General features: G+C 37.8%; 1 protein-coding gene across 1 annotated transcript; it reads left to right on the forward strand.

Moving 5' to 3' along the window:
• Positions 1-16,673: 16,673 nt before the first annotated feature.
• LOC104455559 (UPF0496 protein At4g34320) lies at positions 16,674-18,041 on the forward strand. Its single transcript, XM_039317741.1, has 3 exons — positions 16,674-16,840; positions 17,109-17,487; positions 17,742-18,041. The coding sequence occupies exons 1-3, from the start codon at positions 16,674-16,676 to the stop codon at positions 18,039-18,041; spliced, it is 846 nt and encodes a 281-aa protein (XP_039173675.1).
• The last annotated feature ends 4,073 nt before the right edge of the window (positions 18,042-22,114 follow it).

Here is a 22,114-nt window from a genome sequence, read left to right on the forward strand (position 1 = left end):
GTGAGCTTGCCGAGCCTCGTCAGGCCAGGGCGAGGTCCAATGAGCTCGCCGGAGGCTCGCCTAGCCAAGGTGAGCCTCGGCCTCGCTAGATCTAGGTCAAGCCGAGCCTTGTTGTGGCTATGCAAGGCCGAGCCTCGCCCAACCATGGTGAGGCTCGGGCCAACAAGCCTCACCATGGCTCGGCATTGTCGGGGGCTGGCGACTGGCCAAAGGAAATAAGAAGAAAGGGGAAGAGAAGAAGAGACAAGAAAAGAAAAGAAAAAATAGGAACTGATTCTATGAATTATTCCCGGGAACAAGAAACTACTCTTTTCTACTTCTTAATTATGTTCCAAATTTATTCTCGAGAACAAAAAAATAGATTTTTATTCATGGGAGTAAAATTTTTATCAAACGGATTTCTGTTCTTTTTTCGTTCCGGGAAACAAAAGAACAAAATTAGACACTATTTGGAGTAAATATAAACAGGCCCTTAGCGACCCGATATAAGTCATCTACCTAGATGGCACTACCCAATGATCCTCTTAAATATATAGTTAACTTTTAAAAAAAGTTCAATCATGGCATTCGATTTTGTCCATATATATATATTTTCCATTTTCCCATGATTTTACTATCTCTCTCTCTCTTCATGAACACTAGTCTTTTTTTTTATCATCCAATAAACCTACTTTAGGTACTCAAACCAAGAAAAAACTACAACTAGGATTTAATCCGGACAACAAGAGAGAAATTGCATGTGTGTTCCAATTTGTGTGCTAACATATTATTTGGCGTCCCATAGATCATCGTTAAGGGCACATAAGGATTACCTAGAACGCTTATAACTAATAGCCATTTGTCTTGCAGCAACGCAATATTCCAATATAAGATGCCAAATTCTAATTTGAGATGATACAAGATGCAAAGCATAACTATTTAGAAGATGTAAAAAGTAATCTCTCCAAGGAAAAATAACAAGAGGTATATTACAAGTTGACATTTTCTATCTTAACACATTTCAATAGAAAGAAAGATTGGTTGTCAAGGTTTTATATTGGCAAATGTCCAATAACTAAACAGGTATTCCACACAATATCTAAGTTCTTGTCATCTGGTAAATATGGCAGTAACATAATGTCCATTTCACCTAATAATCTATATTCCAGAAATCTATATGAATGTGACTCAAAACTGTTCATAAGAAACAAGTCAGGTGTCAACATATCGCCTCTAAATGTAGTTTCTCGGAATCATCTCAAGAATGAGAAACACTAACATGGTATGAGCATTCTCAGTAACAATGCCCAAAATTTCAAAAGTTTTCTCTGGATACTTTCTATGTAATCCTGACAAAGTTTATCCTTCAATTGAAAAATTAGAAATCCAGATGAGAGGGCTCTTCTTCTTTCAACAAGCCATCTTGCTCTTTCTCTCTTTTCTAGCTTCCGTCCCTCAGAGCAGTCAATTGCAAGAAGCAGCTCATTTAGGTAAAGAAAAATCCAATTTATATTCCACTGTGCAAGAAGAGTTAGCTATCTTGCTTGTTAGATTGTGCTCCTGTTATGGTTTTAGATCTTATGCAGATTGTGGAATTTGAACTCTTGCTTGCAAGCTAGTCAAATGAGAAGGCCCTCATGAATTTGAAAAAATCATGACCCCGCTTGATTATGAGATATACCCCAACTCATAGAACTATCTTGTTGAGGTTGAAAATGAATGTACTAGCCCACTTGATAGGATGACTCACGGAATAAAACTAGAAATAATTTATATTAGGTGCTTAAAATATAGGGCATGGACATCGGTAACTACTCAAGTCATTTATCATCCTCGTACTATAATGCATATTTTCTTGCATCAATGTGACTCTCATCCATGTGAGAATGGTGTAAAAATCGTCAATATTATCTAATATTTGTCCTAAACTCCATAAGACATAGAATATGAATTGTAATTGGCTTTGTTCATCAAACTCCGTGACTCACTTCTCCAATTGGAGTTTCATGTTCTAGGTTTGGTCTGTACTAGTTATTTCATTCCAAATCTAGTTAGCATGGTCTCGAATCATTGCTCTATTAATAGTTTATATTTTTGGGACATGCCACGATGATCTTCTAACTTAACTCAGAGTTCCTTCCCATGCTCTTCCTTCAAATTTCAATTTCACATGCTCTAAAATTCTCTAGGGGACGTGAACTTCTGTGATTGCTTCATTATTTTTCCTTTTAGTGTACTTTCCCTCTCTTTTGTTAACCTGATGATCTCACCTGATGGTCAATGGGAGATTCCAACACCAAGAGAAACCTTCCAAAGCTGTTCGAGCTTGTCAGGGATGACTTCCCGAATGGCTTGCACATCCTAGATTTCTGTGCCACCCTTGAGAATTGCTTGAAGTATGCATGCGATACCCAATAGCTGATTTTTGACGCGCTTCATTGCTTTGAAGAAGAAGACAGGAAAGAAGGTCACAGGTATGTGTATCTTAATTCTCAAGGAACTTCATTGATAGCACATGTATCTAAGTACATTTGGTTCTTGAGCTACTATTGCTAACGTTTTCATTCTCTCCCAGTCTTCTCTATGCAATAGCATTCGACTTCATATCCTCTGCCAACAAGGTTGAGTTGATTTCTAGAGTTTGATATACTAACATTACAAGGCCAAGGTGGTGAGGAATACATATACTTGTTCAGTTTCGAGAAAAACTAATTTAGGTACCCAAACACCTGGGAGAAATTGAGGAATTTCAAGAAGACTGCAGACCCTTTGAGATCTTGCAGATTATCTGCAATCAACAAAGTCAATGTCTGAGAAGTTGCATATCAAGAAGGAGATTGACACAAAGCTCAAGAGCATACACACTTGTGCAAAGGTCTCAAGCACTATACTAGTTACGACTTTTGAAGCCATACTGCTCTATCTAGTAATGACTGCTATGGTGTTTGTTCCGCCAGTCACCACGGCTCTAGTTGCTGTAGTTGCCTTTCCCATGGTTTTGGTGGGCTAGTGGATTGACTCCCTTTGGAAGAATTATGAAAATACGCTTATGGAACATGGAAAAGTGTTCACCTTAGTGCATGTAAGTACTACAAACCTTTTTCTCCCTTATTACAGTAACCATCCCCACACTTCCACAAACCAAGTTAACATCCTTGTCAAGTTCAAAACAATAGTGTCCCCTTGAAGTCCTCACGTCTAACATAATGAGCATTGTGAGACTGCCTTGATTTTTAAGTAACTATAATGATGGGGAAAACGTCTAGGAGTCCAAAATGCAAGAAACTCTGCAAGAGAAGTTGCCATGATTTACATTAGTAAATTCGTACAACTAAAAGCTCGACAGGCCAATACCTTTGTTTCTTTCATGGACATGGAAACAACTAGAATTCTTATTGACTGTCTGGAGGTACAGAATAAGAGCCTCTTGCTAACGGCTGATTTTGTGATTGAGGAGGGAGCAGAAGCAGAGAAGCTTGGAATAGCAGACATCAAGAAGAAGCTGAGAGATTTCTTGAAAGATGTCAAATAATTGGAAAAGCTAGCCAATATGTGTTTCATAGGATTATATAATAGTGATTAATTCCGGTCAAGGAACAGATAAAAACACAATAACCACACAAAGACCCCATAATATATATCAACTATATATTGACACACAAGCCAGCCTCATTTTATGTGGAACTTAGGATCGAAGAATTACTTTTTAAGGTAGGAAGATGATAAAGGCCTTTTTGTCAAAAAGCTACCTATTTTTTATAATCCTAACAAATCAAATGCCAAATGTCGATGTCTTCTTCTTTGTTGAACTAAGAAGGCAATGCACATTGAGGTTCACATTACATCCTTCACAATGAAACAAACACTTAACAACAGTTCTGTATGGCACTATAGGGGCACCATTTCAATTGGTGGGGGCTTCATAATCCCCCAAGCACATATTGGCTTGCTTTTCCAGTTCTACAGCATCCTTCATGAAATCTCTCGGCTACTTCTTGATGTCTGCTATTTCTAGCTTTACTTCTTATGCTTTCTCTTCAATTGCAAAATCAGCTTTCCACAAGAGGCTCTTGATCTATACCTCCAAACGGTAAATTAGAATTCTAATTGTCTAGGTCTTTGAGAGACACAAAGGTAATGGATTGTAGAGCTTTTACTTGTGAGAATTGCTCATGGAAATCATAGTTTCTTGCATTTTGGACTCCTAGACGTTGTTCTCATCATCACAGCTACTTAAAATCAAGTCAGCCTCACAATGTTCATTAAGTTAGACGTGAGGACTTCAAGGGGAAACTATTGTTTTGAACTTAATAGGGACGTTAACTTGGTTTGATGAAATTGTGGGGATGGTCATTATAATAAGAGTGTGAAAGCTTTGTAGTACTCACTTGCATTGAGGTGATCACCTCCCCCTATTATGTAAGCATATGTTCATAATTCTTTCAAAGGGAGTCAATCCACTTGCCAACCGAATCCATGGGAAAGGCAGTTGCAGCTGCAAGAGCAGCGGCCACTGCCAGAGCAAAAACCGTTGCAATCAAGACTGAATAGATCATAACAGTTTAGAAAGTCATAACCAGGATCATACTTGAGACCTTCAACCAAGTGCGTATGGTCTTGAGCTTCATGTTGATCTCCTTCTCAATCGGTAACTTCTCGAACATTGACTTTTGTAATAATATTAAAGATCTCGAAGAACTCAGTCAATGGGTGTCCACCCTCCCTGAAATTCCTCAATTTGTCCAATATATTTGGGTACCTAAATTTTTACAAAGTCTCTGCATCAGTGTGTCTCAAAACAGAACAAGTATGTGTAACGTGTATATCTCATGATCAAGCTTGATCATGATTTTTTCAAATTCATGATGGCCTTTTTATTTATCTCTCCTGCATTATAATCAGCAAAAGTTCAGATACCACAATCTGCATAAGATCTAAAACCATAACAGGATTACAATCCAACAACCAAGATAGCTAACTCTTCTTGCACAAATTAACATAAATTGGATTTTTCTTTACCTAAATAAGTGGCTTCAATTGACTGCTTTGCGGGATGGAAGTTAGAAAACAAAGGGCAAGATGGCTTGTTGAATGTAATGAAGAAGCGTCCTCTAATGTAGATTTGTATTTTTTCAATCGGAGGATAGACTTTGTCACGATGACATAGAAAGTGTCCAGAGAAAGCTTTTGAAATTTTCAGCATAGTTACCGAGAATGCTCATGCCATATTAGTGTTTCTCATTCTTGATATGATTCGGAGAAACCTCGTTTAGAGACGATATGTTGACACTCGACCGTTTCACGTGATTAGTTCCATGTCATATTTCTATAGATTTTTGGAATGTAATGGATGGATATTATGATGCTACCATATTTACCAGATGACAAAAACCTAGATATTGTCCGAAACACACATTTAGTTATTGGATGTTTGCCGATATAATACCTTGACAACCAATCTTTCCTTCCATTGAAATGTGTTAAAGATAGAAAATATTAGCTTGGACTATACCTCCTATTATTTTTCTCGGAGGGATTACTTTTTATAAGTTTTCTAGGTAATGTTGGGTGGTCTTGGGTTTCTCTTATCCCAAAAGCTAGCTCAAAGGATAAAATATTCCCTCGCACTTATAAATCAACCATTAGCCCATTCCACAACTGAAATAGGATAAATTCCAATAATCTCCCCCTCACACATCAAGTCTTAGGTGGTAGCCACAACAATGAGATAAACATCCTAAAAGCCAATTGAAATTCCTTCCTTGAGATATGTACCAAACACTAGTACAGATTGGGTGCCCAACAATTAACCAACGGCTCTTACACCATTTGTTGGGAGCGCACAGCAGAAATTCGATACCTTCACCCGGAGGGATTGCCAAAAGGAAGCTCAAATCCGAGCTCATCAACATATCTACTTGCAATTAACTACTCAACACCATACAAATTCTTCGATATCGGACTTCTTAACAAAACTCACATGTATATTTCAACAATCTTTCCCTCATATGTGAGCTCAATGTTAAGTATGCTCTCCTTTAATCCAAGTATCATTTTGCATCAAGATATCTCAACTTAAATCTCCATCAGTGTCGAACTTCATCCTTGATCTCTTTCTCCGGATCAAACCATAAAGTTTGCCATTGTGCCCACATTGCTAAATCACAACACGCACCGCCTGAACACCACATTAGTAATCAAATTCCTTTCTTGAGATATTCATCAAACATTGGAACAAATTGGGAGCCCACAAATTAACCAGCTTTGATGCTAGTGTTGAGGTGGTCTTGAACCTATCTCAACCCAAAAACTAGACCGACCTTCATTCAAAGTTTAAGCCTATAAGTTATGACCAATTAAAATATATTAATTTCTATTACCATATTAATTCTTCGATATAGAACTTCTCTGACACAACTCACACGTGTATTTTAACAATCTCCTATCATGTGTGAGCTTAGCATTAGTTCTACTTCCCCTTAATCTAAGTATCATTTTGCATCAAGATATCTCAACTTGAATGTCCATTAATGCAGAGCTTCATCCTTGGTCTTTTTCTTCAAATCAAATCATGAAGTCTGCCATCCAATCCACATTTTTACACCACATTGCCCACAACCCAAAAACCATGTTGGTAATCAAATTCCTTCCTTAAGATATTCACCAAACACCCAAATAGATTGGGGGCCCACTAATCAACAAACGGCTTTGATACCATTTGTAGGGAGCATGCAGGAGAAACTTAATACCTTCACTCAAGGAGATCGACAAGAGAAAGCTCAAGTCCAAGCCTATCAACATATCCAATTAGACTCACCTTCATTTAAAAACTTAAGCCAATGAGTTATGAGCAAACTAAGATTTATTGATTGCTTCACACCAAATCCATTCTCTAATGTGATTTTTTTCAAACACAACTCACACGTGCATCTTTACTATCTCCCTTCACATGTAAGTATTATTATTGAGTTTGCTCCCCTTTAATTCAGATATCTCTACGCATCAATTTATCTCAATTTGAATCTCAAATGCTAAACTTCACACTAGGTTCTTTCTCCAAATCGAACCATTAAGTTTACCATCAAACCGACGCTACTACACCATAATGTTCACATGCCCGAAACTATATTGGTAATATGATTCCTTCCTTGCAATGTTCACCAAACATCGGAACAGATTAGGATTCCATCAATCTATCATTAGCTTTGACACCGGTGTTAGGTATCTCTCACCTCAAAAGCTAGCTTTAAAGGTAATACTTTCTCTCACGAGTGTGCTAGATAGTCTTGAACCTCTCTCACCCTAAAAGTTAGCTTAAATGGTAAAACTTTTCCTCACACCAACCACCCTTCCCTTCCAAAACAAATGTGGTATAACCCCAACAATCCCTCCCTCACACGTTGGGCCCTAGGTCAGAGTCACGACAACCCGTATCTCTCTTGTGTGACTGTTGAGTTCAGACTTATTGGTAACTTAAATTTTGATACAAGCGTTGGGTAGTCTTGAGTCTCCCTTATCCCCAAAAATAGCTCAAATGGTGAGGCACTCCCTCATACTTATAAAATGACCACCATATGTTGTGACATTAAGCCTCGACTTAACTCAGACTCTCTCAAGCTTATACCGATTCATGTGTTAGGGTTCAAGTTCTTACAACATACATAATTTTCATCTTGGAATCGCCACTAATCAGTTTTTTGGAGGTCAATTAGGGACCTGGATAAAGTATCAAAAATTATACTTTACCCCTATGCACTAGAGAACTTGATTACACAAAATTGCTCTAACGTCCTTTCGGTACATTTTTTCTATTATTGCAAAAAATGTTTGATAGGTAGCTTAGATTCATTTTAACTAGAATTACTAACATGCAAGGTGTTCATGAGGTGCGCAGACATCAAAATAACAACCAATAATGAAAACAATAAATAAATTGCAAGGATAGAGAAGATGTGTTTACCTCGAAGCAATACAAGTATCTGCAATGTTAATAGAAAAAACCACATATTCAACCTAAATATATGTTTCTAATTAACACGCAATTGCAAACAATTTTTTTGGGGTTTTCTTTTATATAAATGAAACTAAGCTATAAGCAGTGCATGCTATTAGTCTAATATGACATGCGACATATGAATGTCTTAATTATAATGACAATAAAATATATTATTCTAGCATAGCACGCAATTTCCAAAGTACATGAACCTAGAGATGCAATTTATAATGACAGGAAAATTGGCATTCGACTACTCTAATATGGCATGTGATTTAATTAAAGTTATGTGCATGACATGCAATTTAATTAAATGAATCTAAATATGCAATCACTAAATGACATATAAGCAATGACATGGCATGAGTGATGATATGGCACATGATGACATAGACCATATGACATGGCGTATGACACGATGTGCAATCAATCTATATGATGTGCATATGATTTTTTTATTTATTAAAATTCACAATTAAAAATTAATGTAAATAAACTACCTATAAAAAGATATTATCAAATCTACACTAGAAAGTAATTCAATTCAATTGGATGAGTATCCTTAGCTTCATGAACCTACCTAAATATGCCATGCTATGTAAATAATCCTATTCAGAAGCAATTCAAATTATTATGAAAAAACTATCCAAATATGCATTCTATTTTAATTATGCAATACAATCTACTCTAATTAGGCAATATTACCTCACATGACCTAATTTATCTATATGCAATCTTTTTTATATTTTCAAATAAGGAAAACAATCAAGACAAGATAGCATTCAAACACTCAAGATTTGCCCACTCACCAAAGGTAAAATTCACAATTCAAATTAGGAAGCCATATCCGAACTTTTAAATTACTTCCATCCAACACGCGGCCTATGAAAGGGAGACCCACTTTCTCCTTATTTGTTTATTTTGCTAGCAAATATCCTGTCCAACCTTATTCATCAGGCTCTCGATATGGGAAACATTAGAGGCATCAAGCTCAACATGTGTTGTCCTACCCTATCTCATTTATTCTTTGCAGATGATGCCATATTTTTCTTAGATGGTAAGTTGCTGGAATGTCAAAATCTTTCCAATATTATAAATCAATATTGTTTGGCAACAGGACAGGAAGTAAACAGGAATAAATCTGGAATATTTGTCAGTAAAGATTGCCCTATTGGCCTACAAGAAAATTTGGCCAATGAATTCAGAGTACCTCTGATGGTTAAAACAGGCAAATATCTAGGGATTCCCTTAGACTGGGGTAGATCAAAAAGAGAAATGTTTGCCTGGATAATGGGAAAAGTTCATTCAAAGTTAGACGGATGGAAAGAAAAGTTAATATCAAAGGGTGGCAAGGAAATTCTGATTAAGTCTGTTGTCCAAGCGATCCCTTAGTATGCTATGTCTATCCTTAAAATTCCTACATCTATTTGCAAATCCGTTGAGAAGAAGATTGCTCGATTCTGGTGGCAGAATAATAGTACAAAACCCGGTATCCACTGGAAGAGTTGGGAGGAGCTCAAAACTAGTAAGAGCAAAGGAGGACTCGGCTTTAGAGATCTTATGGATTTTAGTAGGGCAATGCTCGGGAAGCAAGCCTAACGTTTAATTCAGGGACCCTCCTCCCTTTGGAGCATGCTATTCAAAGGTATTTATTTTCATTCATGTGAATTTAGACATGCTGAGAAAGGAACTAGACCGTCGTGGGGTTGGCAGAGCTTGTTGGTAGGAAGAGATTTAATTTTACCGAGACTACAATGGGCGGTGGGTGATGGGAGCAAAATCAGAACTAGGGAAGATCGTTGGTTACCAAATGGAATTTTACGCGGTCCAGCTCTTCGAGATGAACCCTTGCTGGTGGCTGATTATATTGACCCCAACAACAATACATGAAACGTTCCTCTCTTAAATAGGTAATTTGATGACTCCACTATTAGTGAAATTCCTACCATTCCGGTAAGACCTAATTACATAAATGATCAAATTATTTGGACTGACTCTACAGACGGCAAATACACCGTAAAAAGTGGCTACCAATCAATCATAACAGCAGCCCTCAGTAGTATTCAAAATAGAGCAACTACTTCTATTCAAGGCCCTGATGTTCTATGGAAGAAAATCTGGAAGCTGAAGATTTCCCCAAAAATACGGCTATTCCTGTGGTCCCTAAGCCATGACCAACCAAAGCTAATCTTTTTCATCACCACATCACCTCAGATCCAATCTGCCCAATATGTCCTACCAACGCACCAGAGACTGCAATACATACCTTTCTACTTTGTCAATGGACAGCAACTATTTGGTCACATCCAACGCTTAATATTCAGATATCAACACAGGGTATACAAAATCTCGGAGCTTGGATGGCAAACAGAATTGAACAGAATCATGACTCACCTAATTTCGAAGCTGTAGCTACAATCTTGTAGCATATTTGGAAGACTAGAAATAATTTCGTTTTTCGGTGACAGCAACCTGATCCAATTCGGGTCGTTAATCTAGCATTGGCTTCTGTCTAGACGGCACAGCTTTCCAACTCTGATGGAGGAGGCACTAGACGCCACCGTCTCAAGCCAGACGATTTATGGAGACCTCCAGATCCCGGTTTCCTGAAGGTGAATATCAACGGAGCGTTTCAATTAGAGGGTAATGAAGGGACTATGGCGTGCATCTGTCGCGATCAAATGGAAAACTGATAGATGGCCTTACCAGGAGTTTTGTCGCATCGTTGGCTTTGCAGGTGGAATTTCAAGCATTAGCAATCACTCTTCACTACTTGCTGGAGCAGAGCAAGGCGCATGATCGGATGGTGCTCGAATTTGACTAAAAAATTCTAGTGGAACAATCCAAGGTTTAAGATCTACACCATGGGAGGTCAAATCCATCTTCGCTGAAGTAGCGGGCTCTTTCAAGGCTTCCAATATCTGCAAATTAGGTTTTTAACACGTCGAAAAATCAATAAATTGGGGGCTAATTTTGTGGCCGAAAGTAACATAATCAAATATTGAATTAACAAAGGCCCACAAAAATGGCACACTTCCCTTAACTGGTTCATTTCACCTCCTTATGCTTTGTTAGACATATTGTATTCGGATGCTTTGGCTGCCGGTTGTGCTCTTAACTTTCATGAATGAATTTTATCTTTTCGACCAAAAAATAAATAAATTAGGAAGCCATATCAAATTAACACGAATTTTCCGCGGATAAAATCAATAAATTGATCTTAAGCATTAAAGATCAAAATATCAATTTTAAGAGATTCCACACGATTAATAATTCCATCTAAAGTCTTATAAATAAAATATTGCATAATAGGAAATAAATCCTTGTTGGGGATACCTATCACTCAACATATACAATTAGATCGTGGTATTATCAAATTAGGTAACATAATCAAATATTGAATTAACATCAAATAATTACCTAATCTTGAAGATATTGTTCCTAAACTTGGACCAGTGATGGCGCAACGATTCATAGCGACGACCTACTCGATGGTGGTGTGGATCACAGCGGCATAACGGCTCGGCAAGGATCACAAGCTTGGGATCACGGTGCAACGACGTGGCCAATGAAGGGATGGTGAGGTACAACATCAAGGCAAGTAAATCTCAATGAGAACTTTTGCTTACAGCTGGATCAATCCTACTTTCCGAGTCATCTTTTCCTTTTCTTTGTTTTGTTGCTTCATTGGGTTCATGTTGGAATGTTCTCTACTCTTCATGTTGAATCTCACTCTGTTGATCGAGCCACACTGGATTACAAGAAATCGACTGCACACTAGATTTTCCACTTAGTCCAATTACGCCCACTTTGGTCTTTTTGCTCTTTTGACCAAGTACTCCTTCTTGACCACCGATTGGCTCCTCTTGTGTGATGGATGAAAAATTGTGCTTATGAGTGTCAAACTTCACTGAGAAAAGCCTGCAAAAAGAGAACAAGTGCAAAACCGCAAGAATCCATACTGATTGTCAATGAGACGTGGGGACGAATAAGAGTGCAGCAGTTCTTCGGTTTTGCTGTTGAAGACTAGAAATGTCAAGTGATGACTGCGGCAAGAGGTCACCAGCATTTGCGGCATTCACTTGATGGCTGGCCACAAGTCTTGGGACACCGGGCCTGATTCAGGACTTGGCAAAATAACAGGCGTCGCTGAGCACATGAGGACCACAACTAGAACTACTGGATACACGCTTGAGGGCTGACCGAGACGTTTTGCCGAGGTGAAGGTGAAGGTACGGCGATGGCAAGAAAAGCTGTAGAGGGGCGTTGTGAGCCAAGCATACAAGAGTGGGTTGGAGGCCGATAATTGTGGAAACAAAGCACCCCATCCACTTCTCTCTCTGATTCGGCCTTTGTGGCTATACTCTCCCAACAGCCGTCTCCCACGATTATTCTCTCTTAGTGTATTCTCTCTTTCTCAGAATTGTGGTAGTGTATCTTAATTGTGTAGCCTCCCTTTATAAGGGCCAAGTCTAGCGTTTTCTAGGCAACTTTCTAATTACTTCCTCTAGTTGAATCATCACAAAATAAACTAAATCACATTTCCAAGTACTAAATCAATTAAATTAATTATTCCAACTTGGAAATTATAATGCAAATTTGGGCCCACTTCGCCGGGGCATCAGAAGCTTGTGGTGAAAGATGACGATACAGAGATTGAATCCTCCTCTGAGCTCTGCTCTCGGCAGCCATCTCTCCCTCGCTCTGTTGCTTGGCACACTGTCCCTGGCTTGTTCTATGGGAAGAAAGGCACAGAGATAGACGGAGGGTGTGGTTGACCTTTGAGTCTTTGACTAAAAAACTAGGGAAGTTTTTATTAGGAAAAAGAAATAAAAAAATCCTAAACTTTTTCCTATGGCAAATTTATCTCAAAAATATTTTTGACATAAAAAATTTCAAATTTTACCAACTATGACGCATTTATCTCAATTTTTTTCCCATGATATAAAAAACTCCAAACTTATAGTCATGTGATACATTTATTTCAAATTATAGAGCATTTTTCGTCCTTTACTTTTTAATTTTTTTTTTAATTTTTCTATTTTTTATTTTTCTTCTTCTTTCTTCACCCACCATGGCTGGTGGAGAGAAGCCAAACTCAAGCGAGGGCCACCCTCATTAGCATCGGGCGAGGGTCGCCCTCGCTAGATCCAAATAGGACAACCCTTGCCAAAAAGGAAAACCAGATAAAGGAAAGTAAAAGGAAAAAAAAATTAAAAGTAAAAGATGAAAATGCCCTTCAACCATAGAGTTTGGGGTAAATGTGTCACCGTTGGTAAAATTTGGAATTTTTTGTGTCATAAAAAAAGTTTGATGTAAATTTATCACACTGAGTAAAATTTGAGATTTTTGATAGCTTTTTTCTTTTTTATTATTATTAACTAAAAATTGTAGTTGAAATCATATAAATTCAAATTTATAAATTGAACTTATTTTCTCAAATACAACCTAAGAATGGTGTAAGGTAAATAAGAGGTGAAACAAAGTTATAATTGACCTATGCAAATGGCCATGACCCATAATAGCTTAGACGCAAATAATGAAATTGAATTGTTGGACTCCAGTTCATAAATTAAAAATTCTCCAACTTCCCAACCAACAATAGTTGTCCTCTGTTAGGGTGCTAACTGCTCTGACATGAGAGTCAAGAGAGAATGAATTTCCTTTTGCCTCCATGTTCTCTAATCACATAAGTGATGTATCACTTTTTTGTGATACTTGTTTAGCTAAATTCGTCTGTTTAAAATGGTGGATGTAATGTTCTTTTTACTTAAAAATAAAGCGGAAAAGAGAATTTCCATATATTTATATATGAATAATATTGATGAAACAAGAGCCTATTTATAAACTGTTCAGACAAATATCTAAAGCAATGAAATATTACAATATCAAATAAAATCAATTGCAATCAATTAAGGAAGATTAATACCTCCAACATCTCTCTCAAACTCAAGGTGACGTAGAAGAGGTCAATTGAAATTTCAATAAAAGATTTTTAAAAAGCTCCGATGGATGTGTCTTAGTAAAAACATCAACCGTCTGATCAATTAAAACGATTTACGAGCCAAACTATTATTTGATATGGGCACCCAAGTGAAGCTCCAAGTAGGATTGTTTTTGGCTTCATAGGTTAAGGGCCCATGGAGGCACTTAGAAGATTGAGAGCCACCTACGTGCACCAATATAACCTTTCCTTTTGATAAAATATAACATGCTAAATTCTAATTTCAGAATATGAAAGATGCAAAGCATATTTACCTAGAAGATGTAAGAGGTAATCTCTATGGGAAAAATAAAAAGAGGTATGATACAACAACATTTTCTATCTCTAACACAATTTAGTTAACACAAAGGAAAATCGCTGTCAAGATTTTATGATGGCAAGTATCCGATAGCTAAAGGGGTAATCCGCATGATATATAGGTAATTGTCCTATAATAAATACGGAAGTATCATAATGTTTGTCTCACCAAATAATTTGCATTGCAAATCTCTATACAAATATGGCACCGAATAGATTGGGTGTTAATGGATCGGCTCTAAATCTACCTTCTTGGTATTTTCTTAGGAATAGGAAATACTGACGTGGCATGAGCATTCTAGGTAACATTGCCTAGCATTTAGCTTCTTCCACACACCATCTATGTGGTTGCAATCAAATTTATCATTGAATCTGAAGATCTATAAAAATCATACGAGAGGCTGCTTCATCTTCATAACATTCAACAAGTTCTCTCTCTCTCTCTCAAGTTCTCTCCCCCGTAGCAGTCAATTGCAAGAAGCAGATCATTTAGGTAAGGAAAAATCCAATTTATATTCAATGGTGCAAAAAGAGTTAGTTATGTTGCTTGTTGGATTGTATTCCTGTTATGATTTTAGATCTTATACAGCTTGTGGTATCTTAACTTTCTGTTGATTACCATGCAGGCTACGAATAAGACAAGGCACTCATATTATTTTTTTTTAAATCATGACCACGCTTGATTATCACATAAAGCCTAACTCAAGAACTCCTTTGCTGTGGTTGAAAATGTATGTATTAGCCCATTTCGATGGGATGACTCTCGGACAAACCCTAGAAATGATTTTTTTTGGGGCGTCTTCATGATCTAAGCACTTAAAAATCACCTAATACATAGGCAAGAGATGGACACTCAGGCTCGACCGCCTTTTGTTACGTGAACTCAACGATAATGAATATTTAGATCAAACATCGTTTAGATTTCATTCCTTTCGTTTTACCATCTGAGTTTATGTTTAGCCGGCTTGGTCACTAGCACATCGTGGTCGGTGGATGCGCATGTCAGTTTGTGAAGTGAATTGAATTTTTCTTGGTTTGGGACAAACATTCCAAATGGTAATTTTGTGAGAAATTGCATATTTTCTTGTCTTCTTACTTACTTGATGATAATAACTTTTGGTATTCTTATATGACATTTTCCTCAATTATGAAGTCTATATCTTGTGTGAAAGTTCCAACCTTTTTTTTTTTTAAAGTGGTATCCAATCCAAATAATTGGATAGAAAATTTTATTTTTCTATATTCATAAAAGGTGAACGAGATTTGTTAAGTCGTCTTTTGTTTTTAATTCTCTAGTTTTCTCAATCGACAAATTCTTTTGTGGATTGAACTTCAAAAAATCAGTTATGATATAACTCTTTTTCTCAAGACGATAAAGACAAAACTTTTAAAACTTTTAATCTTTTTGTGGACCCTTTATTTATTACTGCTAAGTGATTGCCCCTAAAAACAAAATTGTAAATTCTATGTCTTTTTAGCTGCTCAAATATAGCATATGAAACCACTGGGGTTTGTCCCAGTGGCCACATGAGAAGAGAGAGTTGGGAGATTCGAATCCCCACCTTGAGTTTGGTTAGGAATGATGTAGTTTTAGATATAAGTTTCGACTCTTACACTCCTGAAAGAAGATATGACAAAAGTCTAAGAGTAAGAATTATAGTAGGAATAGAGTAAATCCGATTAAAAAAAAAAACTCAAGTCATTTAGTGAATATATGTGCTTTTTGCTTATTAAACCAATAGTGACCCCAGTATCAAATCATATACTATGTTTTCTCGCATAAAATGTCACTCATCCATGTGAGAGTGGAGTGAATCTCATCAAATCCATGCATTGTAATTGGCTATATTCATCATCCTAGACAGACTCGGTTCTCGAAGTAGAGTATCGTTTTCTGGCTCTGAGTTTTGATATAATTGCTTGTTTTGGGCCAGCACTGGTTATTTCCTTTCCTATCGTATTTAACATTGGTCTCGTATCATTGCTTTTCTATCTTCTGACATAATTCGGAATTCCTTCCCATTCTCTTCCTTTCACTTTCCTTTTTGCATGCTCTGAAATTCTATAAGGGAGATAAACTTCTGCAACAGCTTCATTTCTTTTCCTTTTAGCGTACTCACCCTCTCTTTTTGCATGATCTCTCCTTAAGGTCAATGGCAAACTCCAACACCAGAAGAAACCCTCCCATGGATGGAGCAGCGTGTGAGTCCGACCCTGATCCGCGAACCTTCAACGCAAACCTCCAAGCGAGGACAAACCAAGTCCTCAGCACTCTTGCTTCCGGGGTTGATGTCCAAACTCTTTCACTGGATTCTCTGAAAGAGATAACCGAGTGCCTATTGGAGATGAACCAGGAAGTGGTCAAAGTCATCTTGGATAGCAAGAAAGATATCTGGAGAAATGAAGAGCTGCTTCAAGCTTGTACAAGATTACTTCAATGACAGCTTGCCCACCCTTGATTTCTGTGCTTCCCTCGAGAATTGCTTGAAGCATGTGCGTGATGCCCATTTGCAGATTTTCACCGCCCTTCATTGCTTTGAAGAAGAAGATGGGGAGGGCTGTTGCAGGTACATGTATCTCAGTTCTCAACTTCATTTCGAGCACATGTATCTTAGTATATTGATTCTTGCTCACTGTTTTCATTTATTGGCTAACTCATTCAATCTCCCCTATTTTCTCCGTGCATTTGCATTCAACTTCATATCCTAACATGCCAATGAGATTGAGTTGATACCTAGAGTTTGATATCCTAACATTACAAGGTTAAGTTGGTGTGAACTATGCATGCTTTTCTGTTTCACGAGAAACTGATGCAAAGACCTCGGATAAATTTAGTTACTCAAAAATCTTGGAGGAACTGACAAAATTCAAGGAGACCGGAGACCCTTTCACCAGGGAGTTCTTTGAGCTCTTTCAGACAATTTACAAGCTACAGAAGTTCATGCTCAAGAAGTTGTGGATCAAGAAGAAGAAGATTGAGAAGAAGCTTAAGAGCATACAGATGTGGAGGAAAATCTCAAGCATGATACCGGTTGTAACTTTCGCAGCCATTCTAATCTATTCTGTCACAACTGCTATGGTGGCTTCTCCGCCAGTTGTTGTTGCCCTAGCGGCTGCAACCGCCATGGATGTGATTGGCAAGTGGATTGACTCCCTTTGGAAGCATTGTGAAGAAGCACTGAAGAGACGGGAGGAGGTGATCACCTCGATGCAAGTGAGTGCTACAAAGCTTTTCCCTCCCTTTTTGTAATTACAGTGACCGTCCCCATAATTTCGTAAAACCAAGTCAACAACCATATTTTTCCCTTGAGGTCTTCGCATCTAACATAATGAACATCGCGAGGCTGGCTTGATTTTTAAGTAGCTACAATGATGCGAAAAATGTCTAGGAGTCCAAAATGCAAGAAAGTCTGAAAGAGGAGTCACCATGATTACATGAATAATTTCTCACAACTAAAATCTCTACAGGCCAGCATCTTTGTTGCTCTCAAGGACCTGGATAAAATGAGAATTACGATTGACCCTTTGGAGGTACAGATGAAGAGCTTCTTGCAGAGAGCTGATTTTCCAACTGAGGCAGGAGCAGAAGCAGTAAAGCTCGGGATAGCAGACATTAAGAAGAAGCTGAGAGACTTCATGAAGGACGTCAAAGGACTGGGAAAGGATGTCGATATGTGCAGCTGCAATATCCAGAGATCAAGGCTAGTGGTGCTTCAGAGGATTATAAAGCCTCCCACCAATTGCAATGGTGCCTCAATGTCGCTATAGAGAATTGTTGCTATGTGTTTTTCTTCCTACGAGGGAAGTGCGGTGGACCTCCATTTGCCTTGCTTTCTCTCTTCAATAAAGCGGAAGACATCAACATTTGGCATTCGATTTGTTGAATAATCATTATTAAATGCAGCTTTCAAATATAAAGGCCTTTATCAGCTTTGGACAGGAATTCTTCAATCCCTAATTGATGTTAAGGACGAAAGTACAACCTTTTCACATTTTACTTTCCTACGAAATGCTAAAAACGATCCATCCAAGCTGGATTGGCTGACATATGATAGTCAAAGGTGGTCACTCTTACAATCATTGACGTGTCCCTTCTAATAACAACCTTCCAGGGATTATATGTTGCCAAAGATACTTTCCTTGTTAATCTTAAACTCGGAGCTAAGATTATAAATCCATGAGCCTAACTAAGTCACATTAACAACTGCAACCATGTGGCACATCAAAACCTATGATGAAACTCTCTCTTGTTGCACTGCTAAATAGATAGATCTTTGCAGGTTTGATGGACAATTGAAAGTACAGGATAGGATGGAAAGTCCTCAATATTCAAAGATTAAGTAATAATCCCTTGTTTTGGTTGCTCGTGTATAGTTCCATATGCTGATTAAACAAGTTCAGATCACTGACATAAAACTGACCTGTTATATGGAAACGGTATGGTTCAGGTTCTTCCCAAAAGCAGAAGTTAGTAGCTAGGACAGAATAGTTAAATTTTCATTGAATTGTGTTTAGTGCTCATTATGTTCATGAGAAATGTCTGAGTCTGACAAAAGATGAAAGCTGCATAAGCCAAATGGAAGACCGGACAGCAGTAACTCAGAAAAACGAAATCATCTATATGAAGAAAACGTATCCTGTTAATGTGCCTCATTAGTAAAAGAGTACTCCTCAATAAAACTAATCAGTAAATCCAGTCATCTAGAGACAAATTTCATGTTGACAATAATTAATGGAGGAAGAAATTGCAGATGTTGATTTTTCCTAATCAATACTTGGCAAAATTGCAAGTAATGACAGCTTTCCCAGAGCCAGCAATTGGCCTTGGGTGGATATTAAAATAGGTTGCAGATGCCAGGTATCACAAATGGAAGAAAAAATGAGATATGTACATATGCCAGTCAAGAAGATAACTCCAAGAGCAAGCAAAAGGCAATTCACCATCAAGAGAGCTCCTTTTCTGCTCCTGGATTAGGAAAATGGCCCTTAGAATGGAAGTCGGAGAGCAACTGATTCTTGAAGCAGAAGGTGTCCATCAGCAAAGAGGTGACTTCATTTTCGGATGTGGGGATGTCATCGAGGCAGACATGTCACACTTGCACATGAACTTCGCGGGTCCGCTCCAAATGCTTTGTCCATGAAAGATGGACAATGCTACTTGTAGCCAATGGTCACATTATAAACTGCAATAGAGGAAAGAAGCTCACTCAAGCTGGAAGGGACAACAGACAGGACTTCCACTAGTCATTGATATTGTAAATACCTAGTAGTACTTTTTTTGTCTTTCTTTCCCTCAAACGAGATTTGCCACTGTTTTTGTTTCAATTCAGCCCAATATATAGGGACTACAATTTATGGATGTCCTCTTCAGTAATAGAAGAATTCGAGACGATTTTATCCCCTATATTATTCCCTAAAGGAGAAAACTGTAATTTCATCTTCCTTATATTCCATAGGACAATTCATATTTTGAGAAATAACAGGACTTACCGCCTCATTTATCATGTCAAATCTTGAACCAACTGCCTATTCAGATATAGCTTCTCAAGTTCCATATGGAATGAATTTTCTTCAGCATTAGAAAGTTTGATTCGGAGGAATCCTGGTAACAAATGATACCGACCAAAATTGTACTATGGGATCAATTTATGTGGAACCTTCGAGGTCCATATTGGATACCTCCATTAGATTTATAAACCGCCCACTCCCTCAGTCAAAACAGATGCAAAATTAAGACAACCCGAACCTAGAGACGCCCGTGACTCCTCCAAGCATCTGTAAAACCCCTTTGTCTTTGGAAGCAGCACATCTTTTAGGGTTGGTAGGCCATTTTCAGGAGCATATTTTTTTACTTCAAACACACTTCTGCTCACTGCAGTTCACATTTTAAGCTCAATCTACCAGGCATATAGGGATACAGAAAAAACAGAATGTTCATAGATCAGAAGGCAGAATGTAAGATCCATTAACCAGATGTATAGCAAGGCATCTTGTCAATATTTTCGTGAGGTGCTCACAATGCACAGACGGTCCTAATGAACTAAATATCATTTCATATCAGGAGTGCCTGATAACATGTAACGTTTTTAGTAGTACTGAATTTGGAACAGAGTCATTGGGATTTTTAATGTCACCACATTTTTAATCTTCTCAGATACGAGATCTTTGTCACTGGCCAAAATAAGGGAACAAATCCTTTAATTATCTCTTCAAGTACAATCAAGATAATTCATGAATACATGAATATGTTGTTTACATGAATCAACTAAATGGTTATACTGTTAAGGGGTATATTGATCAGCTCACTTGCCAGGCTCGGTGGAATGATGCAGAGGGTATTGGCAACAAAGGAAATTATGGACTGATTTGGCGGCCAATCTAATTGTCTCATAGCCTATCAAGTTGTTTTGAGCACAATCATTTGGGTGATAACATAAAAACCAGAAGAGTTGGGACCTCCTTCATACATGGACCAGAATTCAGAAAACATCTCGAAGTTACTTTTCTTTTGCTGGATAAAAGATAAACTACTATGGGGTCACCAAGGGGCTGCAAACCTATATTAAACGTAAACTCAGATAAACCAAAAAAGAGCTTGTTACAGGTTAAACCATCAACGACGTCAATCCAAGCATTTGCTTGCACAGGTTTCCACTATACTAAAAAATGTGACATCTTTCAGCAATCCTCAATAATCACCAAAACAGGCGTCTTCATTCCTTGGCTCTCTTCTTATGTTCTTTCCAAATCAACCAAGAACCAGAGTGAGGGATTGAAGAGATCCTTCTTTCTTAATGCCTAGGCAAATGGGGGCCCTGCAATTCGATAATTCATGCTCAATGGATCCTCCGATCTTGTACCCCAAGTTAGCCGGATGAAAGCATAAGAGGCCACCCAAAACAGTCAGTCCAGGAACATATACCATCTCTGCCTCTGCACTGAGAAGGAAGTGCCTACCGGCCCACACTTTGCCTCTAATGCAAATTTATTAAGGAGGGAATATGTTCCAAGTTGCTTTTCCAAGCAACAAAAATAAACACATAAGTAGTCGTTGTTTTCACATTCAAACTCTCCTCGGGAACACGTCTCTGGCTTCATCAACTTTCTATACTAACAAACTGAACTTTCTATACTAACAAACTGCAATGAAATTTCACATGGAAAAATTTCCATGTTTACAACTATTCAAACACGAAGAATCAGCAGAATTGAGAGAATTTATCAAGCCAGGATTTGAATTATACAGCAAATCAGAAAACACTAGCAAAAGTTTCAAGTTCCAGGTTGTGGATTTGTCCCGAAAACAACTGTTTCCGTCAACTTCCCAAGTGATTCTCCCAGATCCGATCCGATTTGACCGAATTGACCCGACCAATTTTGACCCAACCGGTTGGACCGTTGACCGGTTGAACCATTGGCCTATCAAACCATTGATTAGTGAATCATTGGCCGGTGGCAGAGAGAATGCAACTCCGTTACTAATAGCCCACATCATTTTGGCTTCAAATTTGGAAACTCTGTCTTCAAAGCAGCCTTGGGTCCAATGCAATTGATAACAATCTTATAAAGCAGAATATTGGATGTTGACAATCTAGAGTAGGTTACACTTCCTTTTTGAATCTTATCCTTCACTAGAAACTTGGTCACCTCTTCATTCAAAAAAATAATGGCCATGAAATCACATCTTTTTACACTCGAAAGGCCAGCTGGCAAATTTTATATTAGTTTTGACACCTAAATTTTGGCGACCCGATTAGTCATTTATTGCATAGAAAATTAGAAATTAATTTTATTCCCGAAAAAAATATTAATTGAATAGCATATAGATGTAGGTGCACTTT

Source organism: Eucalyptus grandis, chromosome 7 (assembly GCF_016545825.1).
Source record: "Eucalyptus grandis isolate ANBG69807.140 chromosome 7, ASM1654582v1, whole genome shotgun sequence".
Classification (NCBI taxonomy): Eukaryota; Viridiplantae; Streptophyta; class Magnoliopsida; order Myrtales; family Myrtaceae; genus Eucalyptus; species Eucalyptus grandis.